Source organism: Camellia sinensis, chromosome 5 (genome assembly GCF_055761805.1).
Source record: "Camellia sinensis isolate YWXY chromosome 5, ASM5576180v1, whole genome shotgun sequence".
In the NCBI taxonomy this organism is placed as follows: Eukaryota; Viridiplantae; Streptophyta; class Magnoliopsida; order Ericales; family Theaceae; genus Camellia; species Camellia sinensis.
This window is the reverse complement of record NC_138965.1, coordinates 187679173-187700721: the sequence shown is the minus strand read 5'-3', so window position 1 is coordinate 187700721 and position 21549 is coordinate 187679173. Positions and strand designations below refer to the sequence as shown.

The 21549-nt window shown below is 32.9% G+C and overlaps 3 protein-coding genes across 4 annotated transcripts in view; 2 read left to right on the top strand and 1 right to left on the bottom strand.

The window, feature by feature from the left end:
* LOC114263795 (DExH-box ATP-dependent RNA helicase DExH5, mitochondrial) overlaps positions 1–1485 on the top strand; it is a 33177-nt gene extending 31692 nt beyond the window's left edge. For both annotated transcript variants that reach the window (XM_082870841.1, XM_028204383.2), the window contains one exon: positions 569–1485. In XM_082870841.1, coding sequence (XP_082726967.1) covers positions 569–1030 — 462 coding nt within the window. In that variant the 3' untranslated portion in view covers positions 1031–1485. The remainder of the gene's footprint in view (positions 1–568) is intronic.
* Positions 1486–3440: 1955 nt separating this feature from the next.
* On the bottom strand, positions 3441–8679 carry LOC114263803 (palmitoyl-acyl carrier protein thioesterase, chloroplastic). The gene is made up of 6 exons (XM_082870840.1): positions 8134–8679; positions 7371–7504; positions 5913–6026; positions 5644–5812; positions 5490–5558; positions 3441–3937 (listed from the first exon to the last, which is right to left on the bottom strand). The coding sequence occupies exons 1-6, from the start codon at positions 8506–8508 to the stop codon at positions 3596–3598; spliced, it is 1203 nt and encodes a 400-aa protein (XP_082726966.1). The 5' UTR covers positions 8509–8679; the 3' UTR covers positions 3441–3595.
* A 5860-nt stretch (positions 8680–14539) lies between these two features.
* Positions 14540–21295, top strand: APG2 (Sec-independent periplasmic protein translocase). The gene is made up of 4 exons (XM_028204381.2): positions 14540–14894; positions 17437–17744; positions 19538–19828; positions 20856–21295. Exons 1-4 carry the CDS (start codon positions 14636–14638, stop codon positions 21063–21065), a joined length of 1068 nt encoding a protein of 355 aa, XP_028060182.1. The 5' UTR covers positions 14540–14635; the 3' UTR covers positions 21066–21295.
* Positions 21296–21549: the final 254 nt, after the last annotated feature.

Here is a 21549-nt window from a genome sequence, read left to right as displayed (position 1 = left end):
TTTAACACCCCCCCCCCCCCCCCCCCCCCCCCCCCCCCCCAAAACTAAAAACATTACACTTTGTCACATTGAACTATCAATTTGGATCATTGTGAACCTTTTGTTAAAGATTCATTACTTAAATAAAAAGGAAAAATTGATAGACATTTCAAACATTGTAAAATGTTTACAATAACCTTATTTACTTTTTTCCTTGTTTACTTCCACCCACGGTGGCACCCATAGTTGCTGACGTGGCTAGGAGAAAAGAGGGAAGGTGAAAGAGAAAAGAAGGGGAGAGAAGAATAAGGTCATTTTAAACATTTTGCAATACATGAGATGTCATGTGTATGGCACATGTCAAATTTTCATGATGTAATGGATCGTTAATGGAAGGCTTACATTGATATAAATTAATTGTTCAAGGTGGCCAAGTGTAACATTTTTTAGTTAAAGGGGGTAAAGTGATAACCAAGTGATAGTTCAATGGGGTGAAGTGTAACTTTGCCTTAATCATATCGCATGGAATTTCCATATAGGGGGATTATCATGAACTTATAAACTAAAATTACTGGATCTCTATATGCAGTTGGTGAATCCCAGATTGGAGATACACACCCATCATGAACTTATGTCGGCAGTGAGGCTTCTAATCTCAGATGATCGATGTGATGGCAAATTTGTGTTCAACCGGCAGCTGATAGAGCCCTCGAAGCTGTCTATTACAGCAGCACCTCCAGCATTGGTTTCAAGAACAGAGAGTGGTCCCGGGGGTGATAATTCGAAGAGCCAGCTCCAAACATTGCTCACACGGGCAGGCTATGCGGCTCCCACCTATAAGACTAAGCAACTAAGTAACGGCCAGTTTCAAGCCACTGTGGAGTTCAATGGAATGCAGATTGTGGGGCGGTCTTGCAACAACAAGAAGCAAGCGGAAAAAGATGCAGCTGCTGAGGCTCTTGAAAAGCTTATGGCTGGGACGCGTAGAGGCCATGATTATATTGAACAAATGTCAATCTTGCTGAAGAAGAGCAAGAGAGATCATAACTAAACTTTGATGAGCACAGTATCAAGTGCTGTTTTGATTGCAATTCTGAGGTAACAGTGTCAGTAGGCCTATGAAATCCTGAACAGCATAAGCAATCAGATTGATACTTCAGTGTCGAAAATAAGAGAGAAGTCAAAGGTAAAATACCCTGAATGGTTGTGATTGCATGGACGTTTTGGATGCGAAGATTAGCCTATTTTTCTGCGTATGATGGCCTCAACTTCTGTAGCGAGGTGGTTGGTAGTTACTTCGAAGTGTTCATGGGAGGCAGATGATGCAGCATTGGAAGCAGCAGCTCAAAGAGAAGATTGTGAGATTTGTTTTTTGTTTTTGTTTATGTCATGTCAGAGGTCACATTGATCCTGACTCTTCTCTTTGGTTTATGTATATATATCATCATAATATTTCAGAATTATTAGAATGCAAAAAGTTCCTAGGGGATTCAATTGTGCTGATAATTCTTGTGGGATTGTTAGTGTTTGTGGACAGGGGGGGAGCTTCTATTTCCACACATGATTTCCTCTCAGTGCACACCTTTTTGATTCGGAAATCAATTTCCAAATAAAACTATTTGGTTCAGGAATTAACTTTTGAACAAAATCATTTGGTTTGATTGTATCTTTGATTCGGAAGTTGATTTCCGAATAGAACTCATTGGTTTGGAAGTTGATTTTTGAACATATTTTGGGTACTATTTGATATGGTACGAGTGCAATACTAAAATGATTGTAGTCTATGTTGGTTGATTTTGGACAATTTGCTTGAACTAGTCTTTCCTAATAAGCTCACATTATTCACAATCATCACCACCTGCATTACATCACTTATTATATACAAAGCTTGAACCTTTTGGTTAACTCACATCTTCAAGTTGTAGCCTTTTATTATCTCTCATTTCACTTTCCTTTCAATTTAGGACAAATTTCACTATACCTCTCTCTCAGTGATTTACTCTGTGATTTATCGCTTGATATTTGAATATAAGTATATAAGCTCTTGTGATTTATAAACTATAGTGCATTGTTTGCACCGTTAATGGCTTAAGCAAAAAGATTAAAATACCCTTGTACATAAATGATGCCTTTTTTTTGAAAAAAATTATAAATAATGTCATTGGGTAAACTAGAAGCATTTTCATTGCTTTTGTTTGGGACCCAAAATGCACTTTACCTTTTGCGTTTTGCCGCACATGTGGTTCATCCCCTAACATTTGCATTTGAGTACGTAAGGGGTGGGCAACGGTTTATCCGAACTGCTCAAACCGCCCAATCCGCCCAACCCGCATATAAATGGGCGGTTTCGCAAACATAATGCGGGCGGATGCGGTTTGAAATATGACAAATTTGCGGGTTGCGGGGGGGTCGCGGTTTAAACCCGCAACCCGCAAAAACCGCCCGCACTTTAATTATTATTATTATTATTATTATTATTATTATTATTATTATTCTTTATATACCAACTTTGTAACTTTTACAAGAGTACTATTATATTCTCTATGACACTAGGATCTTTATTTTTAAGTATTTCTCAACTTTCTTAATGCCGTAGAATTATAAAGTCCTAAACTTGATTTCTTATATGATTTTCATTGGTGATTCCTTTACTTTTTCCTAATAAAATTTTCCTTCTAATGGTCGATGGAACTTATAGTTTGATTATTGATAACTGAACTGGCAATTCTAATTGAGTACAACCTTTAATGCATTGATATACATTTTTTTCATGGCAAAAATGCTAGTGTAGGGTCTCTTTGTTTTGGGTACTTTCATTTAATGCATTGATATTCAATTTTTATTTGTAAACTCATCAAAAAATTGTTATCACAAATATATAAAATGAATCTGATGCCTAAATTCGCTGGGAAAAAAAAACTCGAAAATTAACTTTTAAAGAAAAAAGTGTAAACCGCAAACCGCCCGCAACCGCCCGCACATTTGCAAACCCTATCCGCACAAACCGCAAACCGCACTGCGGGCGGTTGCGGGTTGACTTTTTCCCAAACCGCATAGATGCGGGCGGGTCAAAACCGAACCGCAAACCCCACAAAACCAATCCGCGAACACCCCTTATGTCCTGCTACCTGGTTCGTAGTTTCTATTAACATGGACATAATTTTTGGTGGTGCACTTAGTCTCAAAATCATAGGGATGGTATGTGGTTTTTTCAAAATAATTGGAGGATAAACCTTAGAGGGGCCAAGTGAAGTTTATCTTCAATTTATAATTGGAAATTTGAAAATAAACCAGGATGTTGGGCAATCCACTATATGCTCCAACTAACTTCAGCCCATTCAAACATTTGGTTGAATATGCTTTCTAAATCTTTTAAACATGTTGTGATTCGCAAACAAGATTAGCTTGATAAGTTCTGCTGACGAGAGCATTTTAGTCATTTTATAGTGACAGTCTTATCTTAAGACAAGTTAATTCCTCCTTTAAGGCAAAATAATCATACATATATAGGGATAAGTAATCCCGATCACAAAAAATCTAAAATTGAACACAAAATAAGTTTATTCTAGAATAAAATAATCATATCATGCCCTTTTATACGCAAATTAAACATGAATTAGATCGAAAATGGCATGATGGAGAGGTTTCTTTTCCATGAGGTCATTCCTCTAACAATCTCTTCATTTTTGGCCTCTCCTTTGATTTGGAGTAAATGTGTATACCTAAAGGGCACCTTATCAAAGCACCCTAGGAGTCCATTGCCTTCAAGAATTCCAGATGCCATAGAAAATCCATTTTGTAAACTCATGCTAGTGTCTTGTTTGGTTCCATCTTTAAGAATTCCATCTTCTTGAGGTTCACAAAGGGATTGAACTGTATCTGAACTTTCACATTCTCTCCTGTATTCTAGTATCATACCTGACAGTTGATGGTTCTCCAGAAATTGATCAGGGATGGTCTGAATGAAAAATTAAGAATAATAAACAATTACCCACTCGAACTAGGACTTAACTTGAGCAGTAATGTTACAAATCTAAAAAAAATTCAGTACATTGCATTCAGGATGAAGTCAGAAAAATCGTTTAATAGGGTAAGTGTAGTTTTAAAAAAAAAAAAATGATAATTTCTTAGATAAGCATTGTGAAAAATTAGCAAAAGAAATTAATAGATTTATATCAATAATTGACTCAATTATTTTATGCAATTCCGAGCTATATAATAAGGTATTTTATTAGTTGATATGATTTATATAGTTAAAAAAACTTATTTATTTATTGAGGGTCATTCTAAAGCTCATCAATTGTAGGGGTAATAGTAAAATTTTTAAAAGCTTGGGGGAGCTTTTATTTCCACACACTTAATATTCTCTGTACACATTATTCTTCAAAGCACACCCTTAATGAATTTGAGATCTAATATTTTACTCAATAAATAACTTATTATACAAAAAATGTCCTCATCTCCTTCCTTATTCAAACCCTAATCCTAACCCTATATCTTTTATAGTTCTATTGGAAAGTAAGAAATCAAAAATTTTAATCATGAAGTTGGCCCTTTTAAATCTGATGCAAATTGATAGGTAGTTGTTTGTATGTATATATTTGTGTTTGGTGGGCACCTGGTAAGAAATTCATGAGTTACATTGATAAATTGGGTTTATTGAGAGAGTAGAAATTGACTTTGGTTACATTTGAAAGAAGTTAATGCTAATGAAACATCAGTTAACAAGAATTTGCTTCAGGAAAACCATTTTAAATACACCCAAATGTAATTCCCAATTGTTCACATGCATTCATGATTTTGAAATTCATTTGACCTGTAACAACAGTGGCTTTTTAGCTATCCCTGCCAACAAGCAAAGTTGGTATTTTTGACTCTTTAACAAACATGAATCATTCATAGGAAACTTTATGGTAAATAATACATTTATGGTCATTTTACAGAAACATTCTACTATTTACATCATAAGATTTTGTGTTCAATTAGAGAAATTGATTGCTAATTACTTTTTTTTTTTGCTTTCTATTTTTTCCTTGCAACGATGCCATCAATAAAAATTGGTAATGAGATAATGGCGGTTGTGGAGTAAATGGCAATAGGGATGATGGCGGCAATGGTGGTGGTGGTGGGGAGGTTCAATGGAGGTGAAGAGCATGATTAGGGTGGTCAAAGAGGAGGCCAAGGGCTTAAGATTTCGGTTGGAAAGATGGGGATATTTTGGTAATTTTATTTTAGAATAAAAATGTAATATAAAAAAAATTCATTAAGTGTGTGGATTGAGGAAATTTGGTGTGTGAAATAGAATTTCCCAAAACTTGGGGTGTCAATGGCCCCTCTTGGCCGTTCTTCGTCCCTAATTGCATTCATTCTGTGGAATGTAAGCCCATCTAAAACGAATACAGTACTATCAACACAATATTTCAAAGACATTTCTAGAAAAACTTTAGGGTCTCCTATTTTCCTAAAATAAGAAGTCGGGATAAGAAATGGTGGCAACGTTTTGATTTTACCTCAAGCATCCATCTTAGGTACTTAACATTGTTAACATGGTGGTTCATGTCCAAGTCACTCCTCTTTGGCTGCAAATTAAAATTTTCATTCATTAGTGAAGTTTTAGCATCATATCATTTGTTGAAGTTCAATTCTAGCTGGGGAGAGCTTTACCTTCAAATCAGTGTTCACATATTTGGCTTTCTCATCCAATTTTTCAATCTTTTCATTCACATCTTCTTTGATTGCTCGCTTCTCAATAAACCATGGGGAAATCTCAGCCCTAACCTCTTCTGGCATCTTGGAAAGGCGTCGAGTTTGCTGGTTCATCATAACCCAGGTACTGTTCCATTGCCATATTCATTATTTAAACCTTTCAGTGCTAATCTAAATGATGAGACCTGTGAAATGAAAAACACCATTGAAGATATATGTATATATACCTGGTTGCACGAGCGAAAACGAGGCCTGAGGCTTGACTTCGAATGAGCCAGTCTCGGCGCATTCCATTCTTCCCTGAGGCTCCGACCCATGTGTCTATTTCCAGTACCTCACCCCTGCAAAAAAAAAAAAAAAGAAGAAACAAAATCATTAATTTAATGATTTTGAACCGGTTCTTATTGTATCTGAATAATTGGATCATACTTTTTGTGACTTGTAATTCTATAGATGCTTGTTGGTATTCTAACTACTTTGTTTGAGAGATCATCTTGTTAGGTTTGGATTCACAAGAATTTTTCATAGATTTGTTATTATCATGTTAGTTGGATTTGAGGCTTTTTTATGGTGATGATGAATCATGAGTGTAAGTTTACTTTTAAATGTCAGCGAGTGTGAGTTAATATTGTTAGAATTTGAACACGTCTAATTCAAAACTAATTGAGAGCAGGCAGAGAGACTTGTGAGATATATGAACTAAATTTGAATGGCTTAGAAAAGTGATATAAGTCAAGTCTCTAACACTTGCTATACATGCAATCAAATGCAACTTAGTTGCATATGATGATGATGGAAATGACAAAAACGAGTCTTTGTAAACATTTTATGTGTAACAATTTTTATATGCTCTCAAAACTCAAGACTCTTAGTGGGTTTGACAATTATTTTTTTAATTTTAATTTTTTTCACTTTTAGGTCATACTAAACTAGATGGACTTGAATAAAATATTTGCAAAAAAACCCATTCAAGACTAAAAAAAAAAAAACTTGAAAAAGTAGCTTTTTTTTTATATAAAATTTTAAGATTTTTTAAGACTAGGCAGAGCTAAAAAATAATATATATATATTTTTTTTTACATCAGTTTTTAAAAATATTAATAATAAAAATATGATTTTTTTAGCTGTTGAAAAACAGAGAAAATATAAAAAGCAGGGGATCATTGGCTCATTGCATTAGACAAGAATGTTGAAACAAAAGGACCACTAACTTTGGTTTAATACCATATTTCTCTTGAGATTTGAAAAAAATATCGTAAATTTTATAGTTTTGACATAATTTTACAGATCTCTTTTTTAGTAAGGTTAAAAAAATCAAAATTAATGTAGATAGTATAAAGATACACTGGTACACAATATAAAATGTACATTTTAATATAAAAGAGATGACTACATCATTTTTTATTAATACGACTAATGGAATTATGATGAAAATGGATTCAAGCGTTATATGAATTAAAACCTTGAAAGAGTCTGATATAATTATGCTAGACTTGTGGGACTGATTGAATTTTCTTAAAACTTTAAGAGAGGTTAGTGTAATGTATCCCAAATTAAATGTTTGAATATCAATTTTTAAACAAAAATCAGTGTTCTGTGTTTATACCTGACCAATTAATTAATATCTAAATGATATATAAAAGAGTATGAAGTGAGAACTTATGTGAATTGTCAAGAGAAATTACCAGATTGGGTAATGATCAACTTGGACTTCCATTCTTGAGACAACCCATATGAGATTGTTTCTCATCATTCCATGAGTTGCTCCAAATCCATCACCCAGAAGCCCTGACATCCACACATGATTCAATGCTGTTTCCTGCGTATGCATACACATTCATCAATTAATATACTTTTAGGATCTTCATGCACCGCTTTGTTTGGCATTTTTTTTTTTGTCTCTTTCTGTTTTCTATTATCCAAAACATGAAAAACAGAAACTGATATGGAGTACTTGTCTGAAAAAGCATCATACTTGTTTTCGCTCAAAAATAAAAATAATATGAAAATGATTAATGGGTGTTTCTAAACTTTCATTGTATTTATTTATGAAAACACGAAAAACAAAAACAAGAAATTTGAAAACGATAGCAAATAGGGCATGAGAAAGTTCCAAGTCAGAACTATGGTGAACTATGTCTATATTCACGTGTGCTGGAAACACAATGTATAAATTTTTCCTATTTTGCTTTGTATAAAACAGAAACAGCTAAAACTGAATAAAAGAAACACAAAACAAAATTGGGAGAATCAAAATATAAACCAAAAGAAAACAGAAACTCACAAATTGTTTAAATGCAAAAACTGGAGATGATCAAGTACGTTTGTCTCTCATGATACAGTTTTGTTTTTTTTTTTTTTTTTGGGACCCACTATAATTCTAGCTCAAAGTTGATCAAACCTGAAATTTCAAAACTATTTTCTAACAATGTGCAAGTGAGTGTTCACCTGAAGAAGGTTGAGGATGGTCTCCATTGTTGCAGTTTTATCAGGACCGACTTCGTAGGAACGAATAACAACAGTCTGTCTATATCCAACTCCCTCTTCAACCAGGAGTCCTTGCCTGTAAGGATCCTCAAACTGTTTCTCCGTCGGAATGTTTTGTCGAATCTGCTCTCTTGGGATGCATCCATTTGCAGCACCTGGTGCAACAATTATAGTGCTAACAGCTCCATTTGTATGTGCACCGATCTCAGTTGTCGACAAACTAGAAATCCCATTTGTGTTGATTTTACTGAGTTCTTGGTTCATTGGGTCATGGTGATCTCCAGTATTGGATGAACATCTAGTGCCACAGCAAGCCAGGTAGGAAAGAGAAGCCATTTTTCTTTGTCAAATCTTTTTCTTTTCTTTTCTTTAGTAGGATGTGGAAAGGAAAGAAAATTTTTGGAAAGGAAGTTTGGGAACATGTTTTTATAGTTATACTAAGAGGGGTGGACAAAAGAAAGATTGGATTTAGAGCATAAAAAGAGGGAACTTTGTCTTGCTGTTATCAAAGGCTGTTGGCAAGTTGAGTATTGGTATTTTTAGAATTGATCGATACTGATTCCAAAAATAAAAAAATAAAAAAAAAATCGATGCTTGCAAAACGACAAGCAACACAAGTTGTGTGTTTTTTCCTTATCATATAATTCCATTCCTTATCTGAGCACTGCTGGAGACCCCGAGTGGGGGGTGACCCCCAGCTCCCCCCACCTCCACGTGGGGGGCTGTGAGGGCAAGGTAAAAAAAAAAAAAAAAAAAAAAAAAAAAGTTTTTAGCCAATCAAAAATCGGTGGGGTTGGTGGGGGTCCAAAGTATTTTTCCTTATTTTGTTATTAATTTTTTTTTTTAGTATTATGTAATATTATTTACATAAATTTTTAACTAATTAAAATTACAACATGCACTAAGTGATCATTAATTCTTTATTTCTTAATTGTTTAATTAAAATGAGTCAACATGCTTCACTTGCGATTTTTTTTTCCAGGTGATTGGTTTGAAGCACCACAGTATTACATAGTATTCTAGAACTACTAAATAAGGAAAAAAGAAAATAATATATAAGCTCATTTTTCAGATTCAATAATATGTAAAATAGATGATTGGCCGGTAATTAGAGAATATATGAAAGAGATAATTAGATAATCTAATAAACTGCCACATCATTAAGTTTAAAAAAGAAATCTAACTTTTGAGATAGATTAACACTATTCACTAAATAATTATCCCAATTTTCTCACCTCAAAAGCAAGTGAATAGGTCCCCCATATACATTTATTAATATGAGTCTCGTTGTATTAGGAAGTGAAAAAAATTGGGAAAGAAAATGGACTATGTATATAACAATTATCTTCTTTCTTTGTGTGTGTGTGTGGGGAAAAAAGTTAGAAAAATACTACATATTATCTGTTTTTTGTCACAATTTTTGTATCACTACTTGTTTAGATATTCAGGATTGATTCTTTATTTGGAAACAATCATTAAGAAAACAATGAAGATGTGCCATGTACGTGGTGATATAAAATGGTAAAAAAAAGCAGGTAATATATAGTTGTCTTCAAAAAGTTATAAATAAACCAATTTTTTTACCTAATTTTCTTACTGCTATAGGACAAAACATGATTTTGGGAATACGATTACGTAGTACTCTATGATAGTATGATTAATGGAGAAAGTATGGTATTAAATCTAAAAATTAGACCCACTTTCTAGACCTAGTGATGTGTCAAGAAGATGATTGGTTTCTTGACACATCACTAGGTCTAGAAAGTGGGTTTAAAAAATAGACTTGTATATTATTTTCTTATGATTTTGTACTGGGTGATTGAGGAATATGAGAGACATAATGAATAATAATTGATGAGAGAGCATAGCCATGTGATATTTTAGAAATACCTAATAATTTTCCAAATTACACTTATCTTTATTAATAGGAGTCCCATAACTTTTATATCTAGCTACAAGAAAATTTACTCAAAAATCCATGTATATATTATTGGATTTTGGGAAGTTGCCAAGCAGTTTTTTGTGTGATTGGTGCAAATAAATAAACAGCTAATGATGTCTTGCTCTTGCAGCTGTCTGTCTATGTATATATGCAATTTTGATTTTCACATATGTATTTTGTCATAATGCTGTCTAATAATTTGAAAAATTCTAATTAATTACTTTGTTAGAGCCTTAAAACTGGTTTTCTGTGTCTGGACCAACTAGGGTTCTTATCCAAATATTTGGAAATCTTTTCATAAACTCAAATTGGGGAAGGATATGTCTTTGGCATTGTTGGTACTTTGGTTCCTTTTATTGGAATTATGTTTTTTTTTTTTTTTTGTTTTGTTTTGAATTGGTCATGAGCTTTTTATTTAGCTTGGAAAATTATACAATTACCCCATGGGAAAGAAATTTATTAAATACTCTCGGGTGGGGTTTGGTATATTGAAATGAAATTATCATTCCATCAAAATATTTATTTTTATGTTCTGTAGACTAAAAAATAATTAAAATTGAAATCATCATTCAACATGGCAAGAGAATAGCCATTCTATAAAGGAGTTTAAAGAATGACCGTTTCATTCTATTTTATCTTATTCTAGTGAACTAAATATACATGTTTCATTGTCTTTATGATACTCCCGATAAATAAAAAATTACAATAAATATAAAGCGAATCTTCATTTCTCTCAATTACTTAATAAAAGTGAATAAGCATGTTTACTTCTAAAATTTTCTGACATAATTGGTTTAAAACACCATATGAACAATATCAAACAGTATTTCAGGGATATGAATAACAAAAATGTTTGAGAATCCCTTTCCCTCCCATCCCCTTTGACCCCCTTTCCCTCCCATTGGCCAGGTTTTCTCTTCTATTTTTTTTCTTTTCCTTTTTCTCCAATTACCACCCGTCACGTATGTATGGAAGGTGATGGGGGTGGTGATTGGAAGGGGTCTCTATCAATGCTCTATAAATAATTACTTGAGAGGGAAATGATCGAGCCCACTAATGAAACAAATACTACTATTATTGTTGCTTTGCCTTTACATCCATCACATATTTCTATGCAAGTTCTATCTAGAAAGCCCTTCAAAATAATTTGATTACTAAGAATACTCCAACAAATTTTAATAGATAATATATCTTGCTTTTATGCTATGTTTGGTTGAGGGATTTGAGTAGGGATTTGGAAAGAGAAATGGAAAAGGTAGGTGAAATGTGAAAAAAATATACCTACATTTCATATAGTTTCACGCACCTTTTCCCTTTCTCTTTCCCTTTTCAAATCCCTCCCCAAATCCCCCAACCAAACACAGCATTAGGAGTTGGAGGAGAATTAAATAAGCTTTGCCATTTCGTAACCTTAGTTTGGGTAATTTGGGTCTTTTAGCCGTCAAATTTAAATTAGATACTTTATTGTTCTGTTTTATTTCATTTTGCACTTTTTAGTGCTCAATTTAAATTTTCTCTGTTTTGAAAAGGCAGAAGCAGAGAAATTTCGCTGTTAATGTATAGTGAAAGTTGAGATAGTAAAATTTGATGGTCTAAAAAGAGAAATTGTATTGAAATTTTATAATTATTTTTCAAAATTTTATATTTATCATTAATTTTATTTGATACATCTTAATGAGAGGATTTCAAAAATAGCAATTTATAAAAAGAAATAAAGATCTATATAAAAAGTTAATGAGTTTTTAAGTTTTGAAATGATTTGAAAACAAAGAACAACGTGATACCTGTAAAGAGCATGTATGTCAAATATTCATCCTCTCTTATATGAGAGGACTTTAGCTAAAAACATTTCTTATAATATTTTAAAATTATCCTCTCTTATATATATGTTTTTTTTTTTTTGAAAATCAATGAAAAATATTTTAAAATTAGTAAAAAAATATCTTGCAATGTCTTGTATTTTTCACCTTATTTTATTTTTAGGTTTAGTATAATTAGAATAAAAGTGGTGGAAAGTAATGGAAATAAAAAATAAGAAATAAAAAATATTTTAAATTTGTTTAGCATGAAAGTGGTAAAAATATAAGAAAGTTAATTTTTTAATACAATCCATATTAACTTCTAAAATAGATAAAGATAAAAACTAAATTTTAATTATTTTTTAACTCAAGAAAACGTTAAAAAATTTTAATTTATCTATGTAATAGTTACTTATATTAAAATTTCAAATTTTTATATCTCTTGCCTACCGATTTTTTATTCTAATCAATTAGAAAATATAATTGTCTTCAAAACAATGATTTAGGACAAAATATCTTTAAATTTTTGTTTCATATTTTATTTTTTGGTAATGGCAGTATTCTGAATTAGTTTGCTCGTACGAGACTAATATTTTTTATTATTACTATTGTCAAAACTTTATTTGGTATAAAACATTGGCAGTATTTTAACTTATTTATTTGGTATAAATATTGGTTTTCAAATTTTATTTAAAAAGAATTAAAAGATAATTTAGTAAATAAAACCAAAAAAAAATCATTACTTTTATATTTATATTTTTTACAAGGTGAATAAATTTTAAAGATATATTTGTTTGGTTCATTTTAACCAAATTAAATTGTATTTAGAAAAATAAAATTTGAAAACAAACCAAATAAAATTCAAAAAGCAATTAAACCTAATACATTGAATAGATTATACTACTAATAATTTCTTGGAGAAATTATAAAAAAATCCTAGAATTTGAGTATTGTAACAAATTAAATTATTTTCATTAAATAAAATTGACAAAAAAATAGTATTTTAGTCAATATACTCAATGTAAGGGTACAAAAAATATCTAAAATATTTTTTTTCATTCAATTTAATGAATAAAATCTCATTGTTTCGTCAGTTTTACTTAACAAAAATAAGCAAATAGATTAAAATGAAAACAAATAAAAAAATTAGAATTTAAATTGATAAAATTAAAATTTCACGATTTAATTTGTTACTAGACATAAATCTAAATATTTTTTTTAATAAATTTTCCTAATTTCTTTCCTTTTAAATATATAGGTAACATCAAATAATTAAAACAATAAAATTGATTATAAATTAATAGAGTGCATCGCCTCTTTTGACAGTATCTAAAGAAAAATGTTTGGTCTACCAAAATAGATTCCATCCGAATGAGGTGGTGAGATGACTGGTTGAATGATCTCTCGAACTATCAATTGGAAGACTGCCATCTCTTGTCAATTGCGATTGCCACTCTTGTTATCCAGTCTATCAATCGATATTTGCATGGATGACCGATATTCTCCTAGAAGACCGGCCAAACGACTGTTCGGATGATCGGCATACTCATATTCAGATAATTCGAGCGAGCTAAAATTTAATGAATATAACATTGCTTGTATCTAAAAAGATCAACTCATTAACTTATTTAAGTCATATTATTTATTTATTTTTTATATGTTTTTTAATAATAAGTAAAAATTAATTTATTTAAGACACATCCACTCTTTTATTTTATTTTGTTTATTTTTTTAATTTTTTCAAAAGATGTATATAGAAAAGGAGAAAGGAGAGTTTTAAGGCCTTGTTTGGTTTGTGTTTCTCAAAAATTTTTGGGAAAAATTCTCTACAAATAATTTTTCAAAAGTAATCAAACCAAACAAATTTTTCCAAATTTTTTTTCTAAAACTTGTTTGGTTTACAAATTTTTCCAAATTTTTTTTTTCATTCAATTTAATGAATAAAATCTCATTGTTTCGTCAGTTTTACTTAACAAAAATAAGCAAATAGATTAAAATGAAAACAAATAAAAAAATTAGAATTTTAATTGATAAAATTAAAATTTCACGATTTAATTTGTTACCAGACTTAAATCTAAATATTTTTTTTAATAAATTTTCCTATTTTCTTTCCTTTTAAATATATAGGTAACATCAAATAATTAAAACAATAAAATTGATTATAAATTAATAGAGTGCATCGCCTCTTTTGACAGTATCTAAAGAAAAATGTTTGGTCTACCAAAATAGATTCCATCCGAATGAGGTGGTGAGATGACTGGTTGAATGATCTTTCGAACTATCAATTGGAAGACTGCCATCTCTTGTCAATCGCGATTGCCACTCTTGTTATCCGGTCTATCAATCGATATTTGCACGGATGATCGACATTCTCCTGGAAGACCGGCCAAACGACTGTTCAGATGATCGGCATGCTCAAATTCAGATAATTCGAGCGAGTTAAAATTTAATGGATATAACATTGCTTATATCTAAAAAGATCAACTCATTAACTTATTTAGTTCATATTATTTTTTTATTTTTTTTATATGATTTTTAATAATAAGTAAAAACTAATTTATTTAAGACACGTCGACTCTTTTATTTTATTTTGTTTATTTTTTTAATTTTTTCGAAAGATGTATATAGAAAAGGAAAAAGGAGAGGTTTTTTTTTTGGGTTAATGTAACAAGTAATCTCACCTTCTCATCGAGAGGCTGCAGCTGAACAACAGAGGCTAGCCATGGGAAGCACGAGTGCTCTCCCCTCTCATCTACACCTTAACAACACTAGTTACTTCTTCAAATGTCTCAATTCTACCAGAAATCAACCGACTTCTCTGCAATTCAACCGAAGAAAATCCAAGTTCGGTGTCTCATCGAGAAGAGAGCACAAAAAGCTCATTAGTTTTGCTTGTTTTGCTGTTGACGACGAAGTGAATAAGCAGCAAGAACAATTGGGCAGTGCTGGTGGTCTTGTCTCGGCTGTTGAAGATAGACCTGGTATCAAAAACTCTTCTAAATTAATCAATCTGTGCCTTACTTGGGTATTATTTTTTTTGATGATTTCATGGATTTCTTGGCGTGGATGGGTTTTGATTGGATTTGCTGTAATGGGTTGTTTTTCAATTTAGTATACGTGCTCTCAGTATTATATTAATTCGACTTGCATCGATGAATTGTTTGTAAACCTGTTATGAGGGTTTCTTGGGTTTGTTATTGTGATTATGTATTTGTTTTATTTCTTTGCTTCTTTATGTTTTGGGCTCTGCCAACCAAGAAACCAAATTAGCTGAATGGTATGGGGGACATGATGAAATTCATTTTAGGATAAAGACATGAAAATTTCAGTTTGTGGGCTACTTTCTACATGACAATTTAGTGAGCCGAAATTGTTTCCGTAGATGTCATAAATTACTGAAACTTTAAAAGGGCAACCTCGGTTCACAAGGCTCCCCCACCTCTGGGGTCGGGGGAGGGTGAGATGAATGCAGCCTTACTTCTGCATATAGAAAAGTATGCCCAATTCAGTTCAGAATTTACTGAAAAATTACAAAGTAAAATCAAAAGAGATTCAAATCACGGAGGAGCCTTTTCTTCCAAATCTAGGAAACCCATGACTGTTAACTGGCAATAGTTATCCCATTCACCAAGTTTTGCCAAATACCCCTTAAAACACTGTTGGGGTTTGTAGGTTCCAAACTTTTAAAGCTTTATTTAGGCTCGTTAAGGCAAAATGCATCAAGATTTTGATTTTTAGGTGTCACTCCTCAGAGGCTTACGTATCATAGTTTGAGACGTCCGCCTTAGGTGCACTTTGTATGCTTTTTTGCGCATAAGCATACGATGATTACGTATATCGAGAGCTTGTCGTGAGCTATTGTTAAATTTAATCTAATACATGGTTTAAATATTAAAAAGAAGAATCTCTTTTGTAACGATATTTCATGGGCAAAATTAAGTAAATGACTAACTAAGAAAAAATATAAAGTATGACTCAAATGAGAAGTTCAATAACTGTAGCTTAGAATATCAATTTCACCTTCAATGAGCGCAAACTTCCTTTTTTACATGAGGATAGAATCAATTAGAGGGAATAGATATATGTAGCCGGCCCCAAGTAATTGGGATAAAGGCTTGTTGAGTTGAGCCGGGTTGAGTTGGGTCGGGGCTCTAGGGACAAAACAAATGGCAAAAAGGAGCAACCTACAGTGTTTTCCTAACTTTCTTCTTTGGACAATCCAAATAATAAACAAATCTCCTATTGAAGAAGACCTCACATCACCCAATAAACACAAGTTGAAAACACTAAGCTTCATAACTCACTTGCCATTAGATGGTGAAGTAATAGATGATTTAGACTTCCCTTGCACGTACAACACCAATCTATGATCACCTTACACCTCTCTTAATTTGTAGTGAGGATGGCCTTATGAGTTGTCTATTTAAAAAAGCTACCTCAGGGGGGATCCTACATCTCCAAATGATTCTAAGAAGAAAAAGTGCATCCCCATCCAACAAATATTGTTAAAAGGATTTAACTGAAAACACTCCATTCGCCATAATAAGGAACGTTGATTATACCCTCGAACTCCAAAGTCATACAAACAACAAAAAAATACCTCCTATAAATTCCACACTTATCTGCTAACCACTTCAGTGTAATCCTGCTACTGAAGCATTCTGTCCATTGCCAAAGAGAACAAGTTAGGAAACACCTCCCTCAATGGTCTATGTTCACACCTCACTTCCAACCAAACTGCAGCCTAACCCATCATCCACATTAATGAAACCCATTTGGCAAAATCATCCTAGATCCTCACGATGCTCCTTCAATTACCCTAACCTATAAGGCCCCACAACTGTGCCATTAAACCAATTACCCAATCCCTCCCATATTGATCTTCCATCACTTTTCTCCACAATCTCTCGTACTTCAAAATCCATAACCACTTACTCAACAGCACCTTACTGAAAAATTCCAATTTATGAATCCACAAACCTCCCATTTGGATTGTCAGACACACCTTGTCCCAACTAACAAATCATTCTTAAATTCCTACCATCTTCCCCAGGAAAAAAGTTCCTCTCCAACTTTTCTGACTTCTTAGCAATCGAAGTAAGAATAATGAAAATAAACACCATAATATGTTGGTAGGCCAGAAAAAGTGCTTCTGATTAAAATCAATCTACCACTTGTAAGCTATTATCTCTTCCAAGCATCAAACTTTCTCTCAAACCTCTCCACCGCCCCATTTCAAACCACCTTGGCCTTAAAAGGTGATCCTAGAGGCAATCCCAAGTAAGAGGTAGGCAATGAATCAACACAAGAACCTAGAATCCTTGCAAGACCATCCAAATTCTCCACTTCCCCTAGCATCTTCTTGTTGTTGCTATTGTTGTAATTATAATATAACTATCTTGTTGTATTATTATTTTGACATAGATGGTTGTTGTTCCCCTTTTTTATCTGGTTCCTAGTACTGATATGGTGTTTCTAGCCTATCTGATTTTAATTAACTGCATGTTTAAATGAAAATTATAGATGTGGCTGATGGTTCAAGAGAAGTTACATTACAAAATGAAGGCCCATATAAAGAAGGAAGTGATCTTTATAATTTGCTTTATCCGAGTAAAGAGCAGCTCCCGGATGATAAGGAAATGAGTATATATGATCACCTAGAGGAGCTGCGGCAGAGGATCTTTGTGTCAGTTTTGGCAGTTGGAGCTGCTATTTTGGGATGCTTTACACTTTCAAAGGAATTGATACTGCTTCTTGAAGCTCCTGTTAAAACACAAGGTGTTCGGTTTCTGCAACTAGCTCCTGGCGAGTTTTTCTTCACAACTTTGAAGGTTAGAATGAGTTAACCTATATTTTATTTATATTTAATTTTCCTTGATGCCAATGTAATAGTGTTTTGGATAGTTATTATTTTCAAAAGCAGAAAAGAATTGCTGTGATTACAGTGCTTACTTGAAATGCAGCTGCTGTCTTATAAACCCTTGCATTTCCAATTCAACAATTTCTTCATCTCTTTTTTTTTTCTTTTCCCTAGTAAAGATGCAATTTCTGTCATTCCTGTTATGTTATAGAACATGTATCTGCCACTATTGGTAAGCATTTTGATTATTTACAATTGCATATTACATTTGATATATCTCCAATAGTTGTTGTCATTTTGATTATTTACAATTGCAATACACTTATCATTGTTGTCATCATTATTATTATGGTTTGCAATTTTTGGAGGGAAATTCAATGTAATTGGAAAATATCCACTTGTACATTGGTGTGACAATATCTGCACACTGGACATCCATTCCCTACACTGCATGAGCGGTACCTCAACTGGGAGACGTATGCACTTTCTGCTGGGTCTTTAATAACCATAAGCAACTTAAAATGATTATATGTCTGCATTAGTTTATCTATGAGTTGATTTCATTAAATAAACAATTACTCATATCATACATGACATCTTTAAAACGTATAAATAGTGTTAACATAAACTTACAAGTATTTAAGTTAGTTATTATCATTTGCTTTTTGTTTTGGTTTGTTTTTTTATTTTTTTATACGATTTATCTCATAAATCTTTGTGATGACATGATTTTCCTCTGTGTTTTGTTTGCATCTTTCCTCCTCTATCATCATCATCATCATCATCATCATGATTTGTCGCTCTCTGGCTTGCCCAAAAATACTATGTAGATGAGAAACCTGCAATCCGATTATCAGTAAATAACTGCAAAGGTAGTGACAGTGGACATGATTTCTGAAATTTCATGGAACCTTACTGTAACTGTGGAGTAGGGGTATGTCTCTAGCTGGGTTTTTGAATTTGACCCTACTAGGAGCACTAGCTGTGAAGGTTAGTGAGAAATAAAAATTGTGTTTATGGTGGCACTTGCTGTATGTGTTGCTCCATTGTGTTTGTGATCAATGGCAAAAGAATAACATTTGTCAATTGATTACTTTTAACATTAAAGAATCTACCAAACAACTTTCCCACAAGTGAGCATAGATAAAGACAATTTTTATGGACTCAAGTTGCATCATTTGCACAATTGCTGATACTGTGGCAGCAAGGCTGGGACTATTCAACTTGGGCAATTTGAGTTTCAATATTGTTTGCTTCATTACTTTGACTTTTCTTACCCCTTTCTAATATGATTGTAGTATAATTCTATTCATGGTTGTTAGAAGGTTACAATTCACTATTCAATTCATAAGATTCATACAAGTTTCAACCAAAACGATTTAATTTGTTCTGTTGGATCTCAAATTGAGTGAATCTTATGAGTCAATTGTGATTCACTACGATTCATTGCGATTTACTATGATTCACTATGATTTAGTTTTGTTTGCACAAGGCATGAGCAACGTCGTTTTCGCAAAATAGAAAAAGAAATCAATTAATTATATTGATATATATATATATATATATACTATTTAGTTATATCGATATTTATTTCATTTTAAACATTATGTATTTTTATATGTATATGCATATATAAAATTATAGATTATGCCAAATAAAGTGATCTTACAATTCAATATGATTCACGATTCACTATTTTAGCAAAACGATTCACAATTAAATTCGCTATTTGACAACAATGATTCTATTTATGTTGTACTGCAGGTGTCAGGTTACTGTGGCCTTCTTTTAGGGAGCCCCATTATACTCTATGAGATCATAGCCTTTGTTCTTCCAGGTTTAACGAGGGATGAGAGAAGGTTTCTGGGTCCAATTGTTTTAGGCTCCTCAGTACTATTTTATGCTGGTATAGCATTCTCATACTTGGTTCTCACTCCAGCAGCCTTGAATTTCTTTGTTAACTATGCGGAAGGGGCTGTGGAGTCACTGTGGTCCATTGATCAATACTTTGAGTTTGTCTTAGTGCTCATGTTCAGCACTGGGCTGTCCTTCCAGGTATATTTCTTAGCAGATAGAAGTTACATCTCTATACTCATGATATAAAATTGAAGCTTACATGGGACTAGACTAATAGTCCTAATGTTATCAATCCCTTAGGATTATGTATCTTATCCCATGTTAGGAATGTCCTTGAATTAGGCGAGAGGATTAGTAGAATCCTATCATATCCATGTTTGTCTAGAATCATTAGATAATTGACTACATACGTGGTGTAATAACGAAGTTTGAAGATATTTTGGTCACCCCCTAATCCGGACCCCTCTTAATCTCTCCATTTTGTATATCACTCCCCCTATACGACTCAATAATCCCCCATGTAGGGGATATGTAGTTTCGAGAGACTGTCAATCCCGAGGTCCACTTGTGTATCAACACATTGGATTCAGGATTGACTAGGATATAGAGTCCAATCCCATGGCCTAAACCCCCCAAACAAGCACAACCTGAGTTTCTTATTCTGCAAGACAAATTCAAACAATTTCCTGGTTGTAGTAAACTTTGTGTTTGTGCTTGCTATTGCATGTTTGCTAAACATGTTTAAAACATATTAGCTTATTCAAATTTTACCTTATGAAATAAACATTTTGGTGTTACCATGTTGGTTGTGGTTTCTTCATGGTTAATCTATGCATTTTTAGTCCTTTTACAATAGGATTATTTATTTATTCATTTTGTTTTTTCAAATACAGTGGTCAATAGTGGCTCTGCCAAAGGTCACTCCTCAGGTTTAAGGAGTACCCTCATTTTTTTTTTTTTTTTTTTAATTTTTTTTTAGGGGTGTATCTAGGTAACACGCATGCACAGAGGCAAGCAGAACGACCTAGTGATGTCAAATGTACAATAAAATTTGCTAAAAAGTATAAGACTCTTGTGCATCACAAGCCCCCATCAGTAGATGTAGATCTAGTTTCTTATACAAATTGCCTATTAAAACGCGGGGGGGGGGGGGGCACAAGCTCATCAGCAGAGCTAGTCTCTTTTACAATAGGGCTATTGATTCTTATCGTTTACACTTCTACAGGTTCCTGTTATACAACTTCTATTGGGACAAGTTGGTTTAGTCTCGGGAGACCAAATGCTGTCGATTTGGAGATATGTAGTGGTGGGAGCTGTAGTTGCGGCTGCTGTGCTCACACCATCGACTGATCCTCTTACTCAGATGCTTTTGGCTGGCCCACTTCTTGGTCTCTACTTGGGCGGTGCATGGATGGTCAAGCTCATAGGCCGGTGACTCATTTTCTGCGATGTGAATGCATGGAATCTGCTGCAGCATCCAAGTTTTAAAACATGTATAGTTCAACTGGATCCCTTATGTATGTACTATAAGAATGAGAAAACATCTAGATCCGAAAAAAAAGTGTAGAAGTGAAAAGAGCATGCATTATCTTACTCAAATCTGTGTACCAAATTCTTGTAGGAAAATTCTGCTACTGGTGTAAAATGAGAGTTTTTCTTTTCAAATTTTTGGGGCAGCTCTAGAATGTGAATTCCATCATAGCCATGTTAATATGCCCTTAAAAAATGGGGTATTGAATGTGTTTTCAATTGAACACACTTCAATCTTGTGAGTCTACTGGTTCAATCTTGGCAGGGGGGTAACCTTGTCAATAATGTTGCAAAAAAGGCAAAACTATTCAAGTTTAACTTGTGTTTGAATACAATTAAGTGGTTTGGCAACCACCTAAGTAAGCTGCCTATTGACTTATTTGTTATAA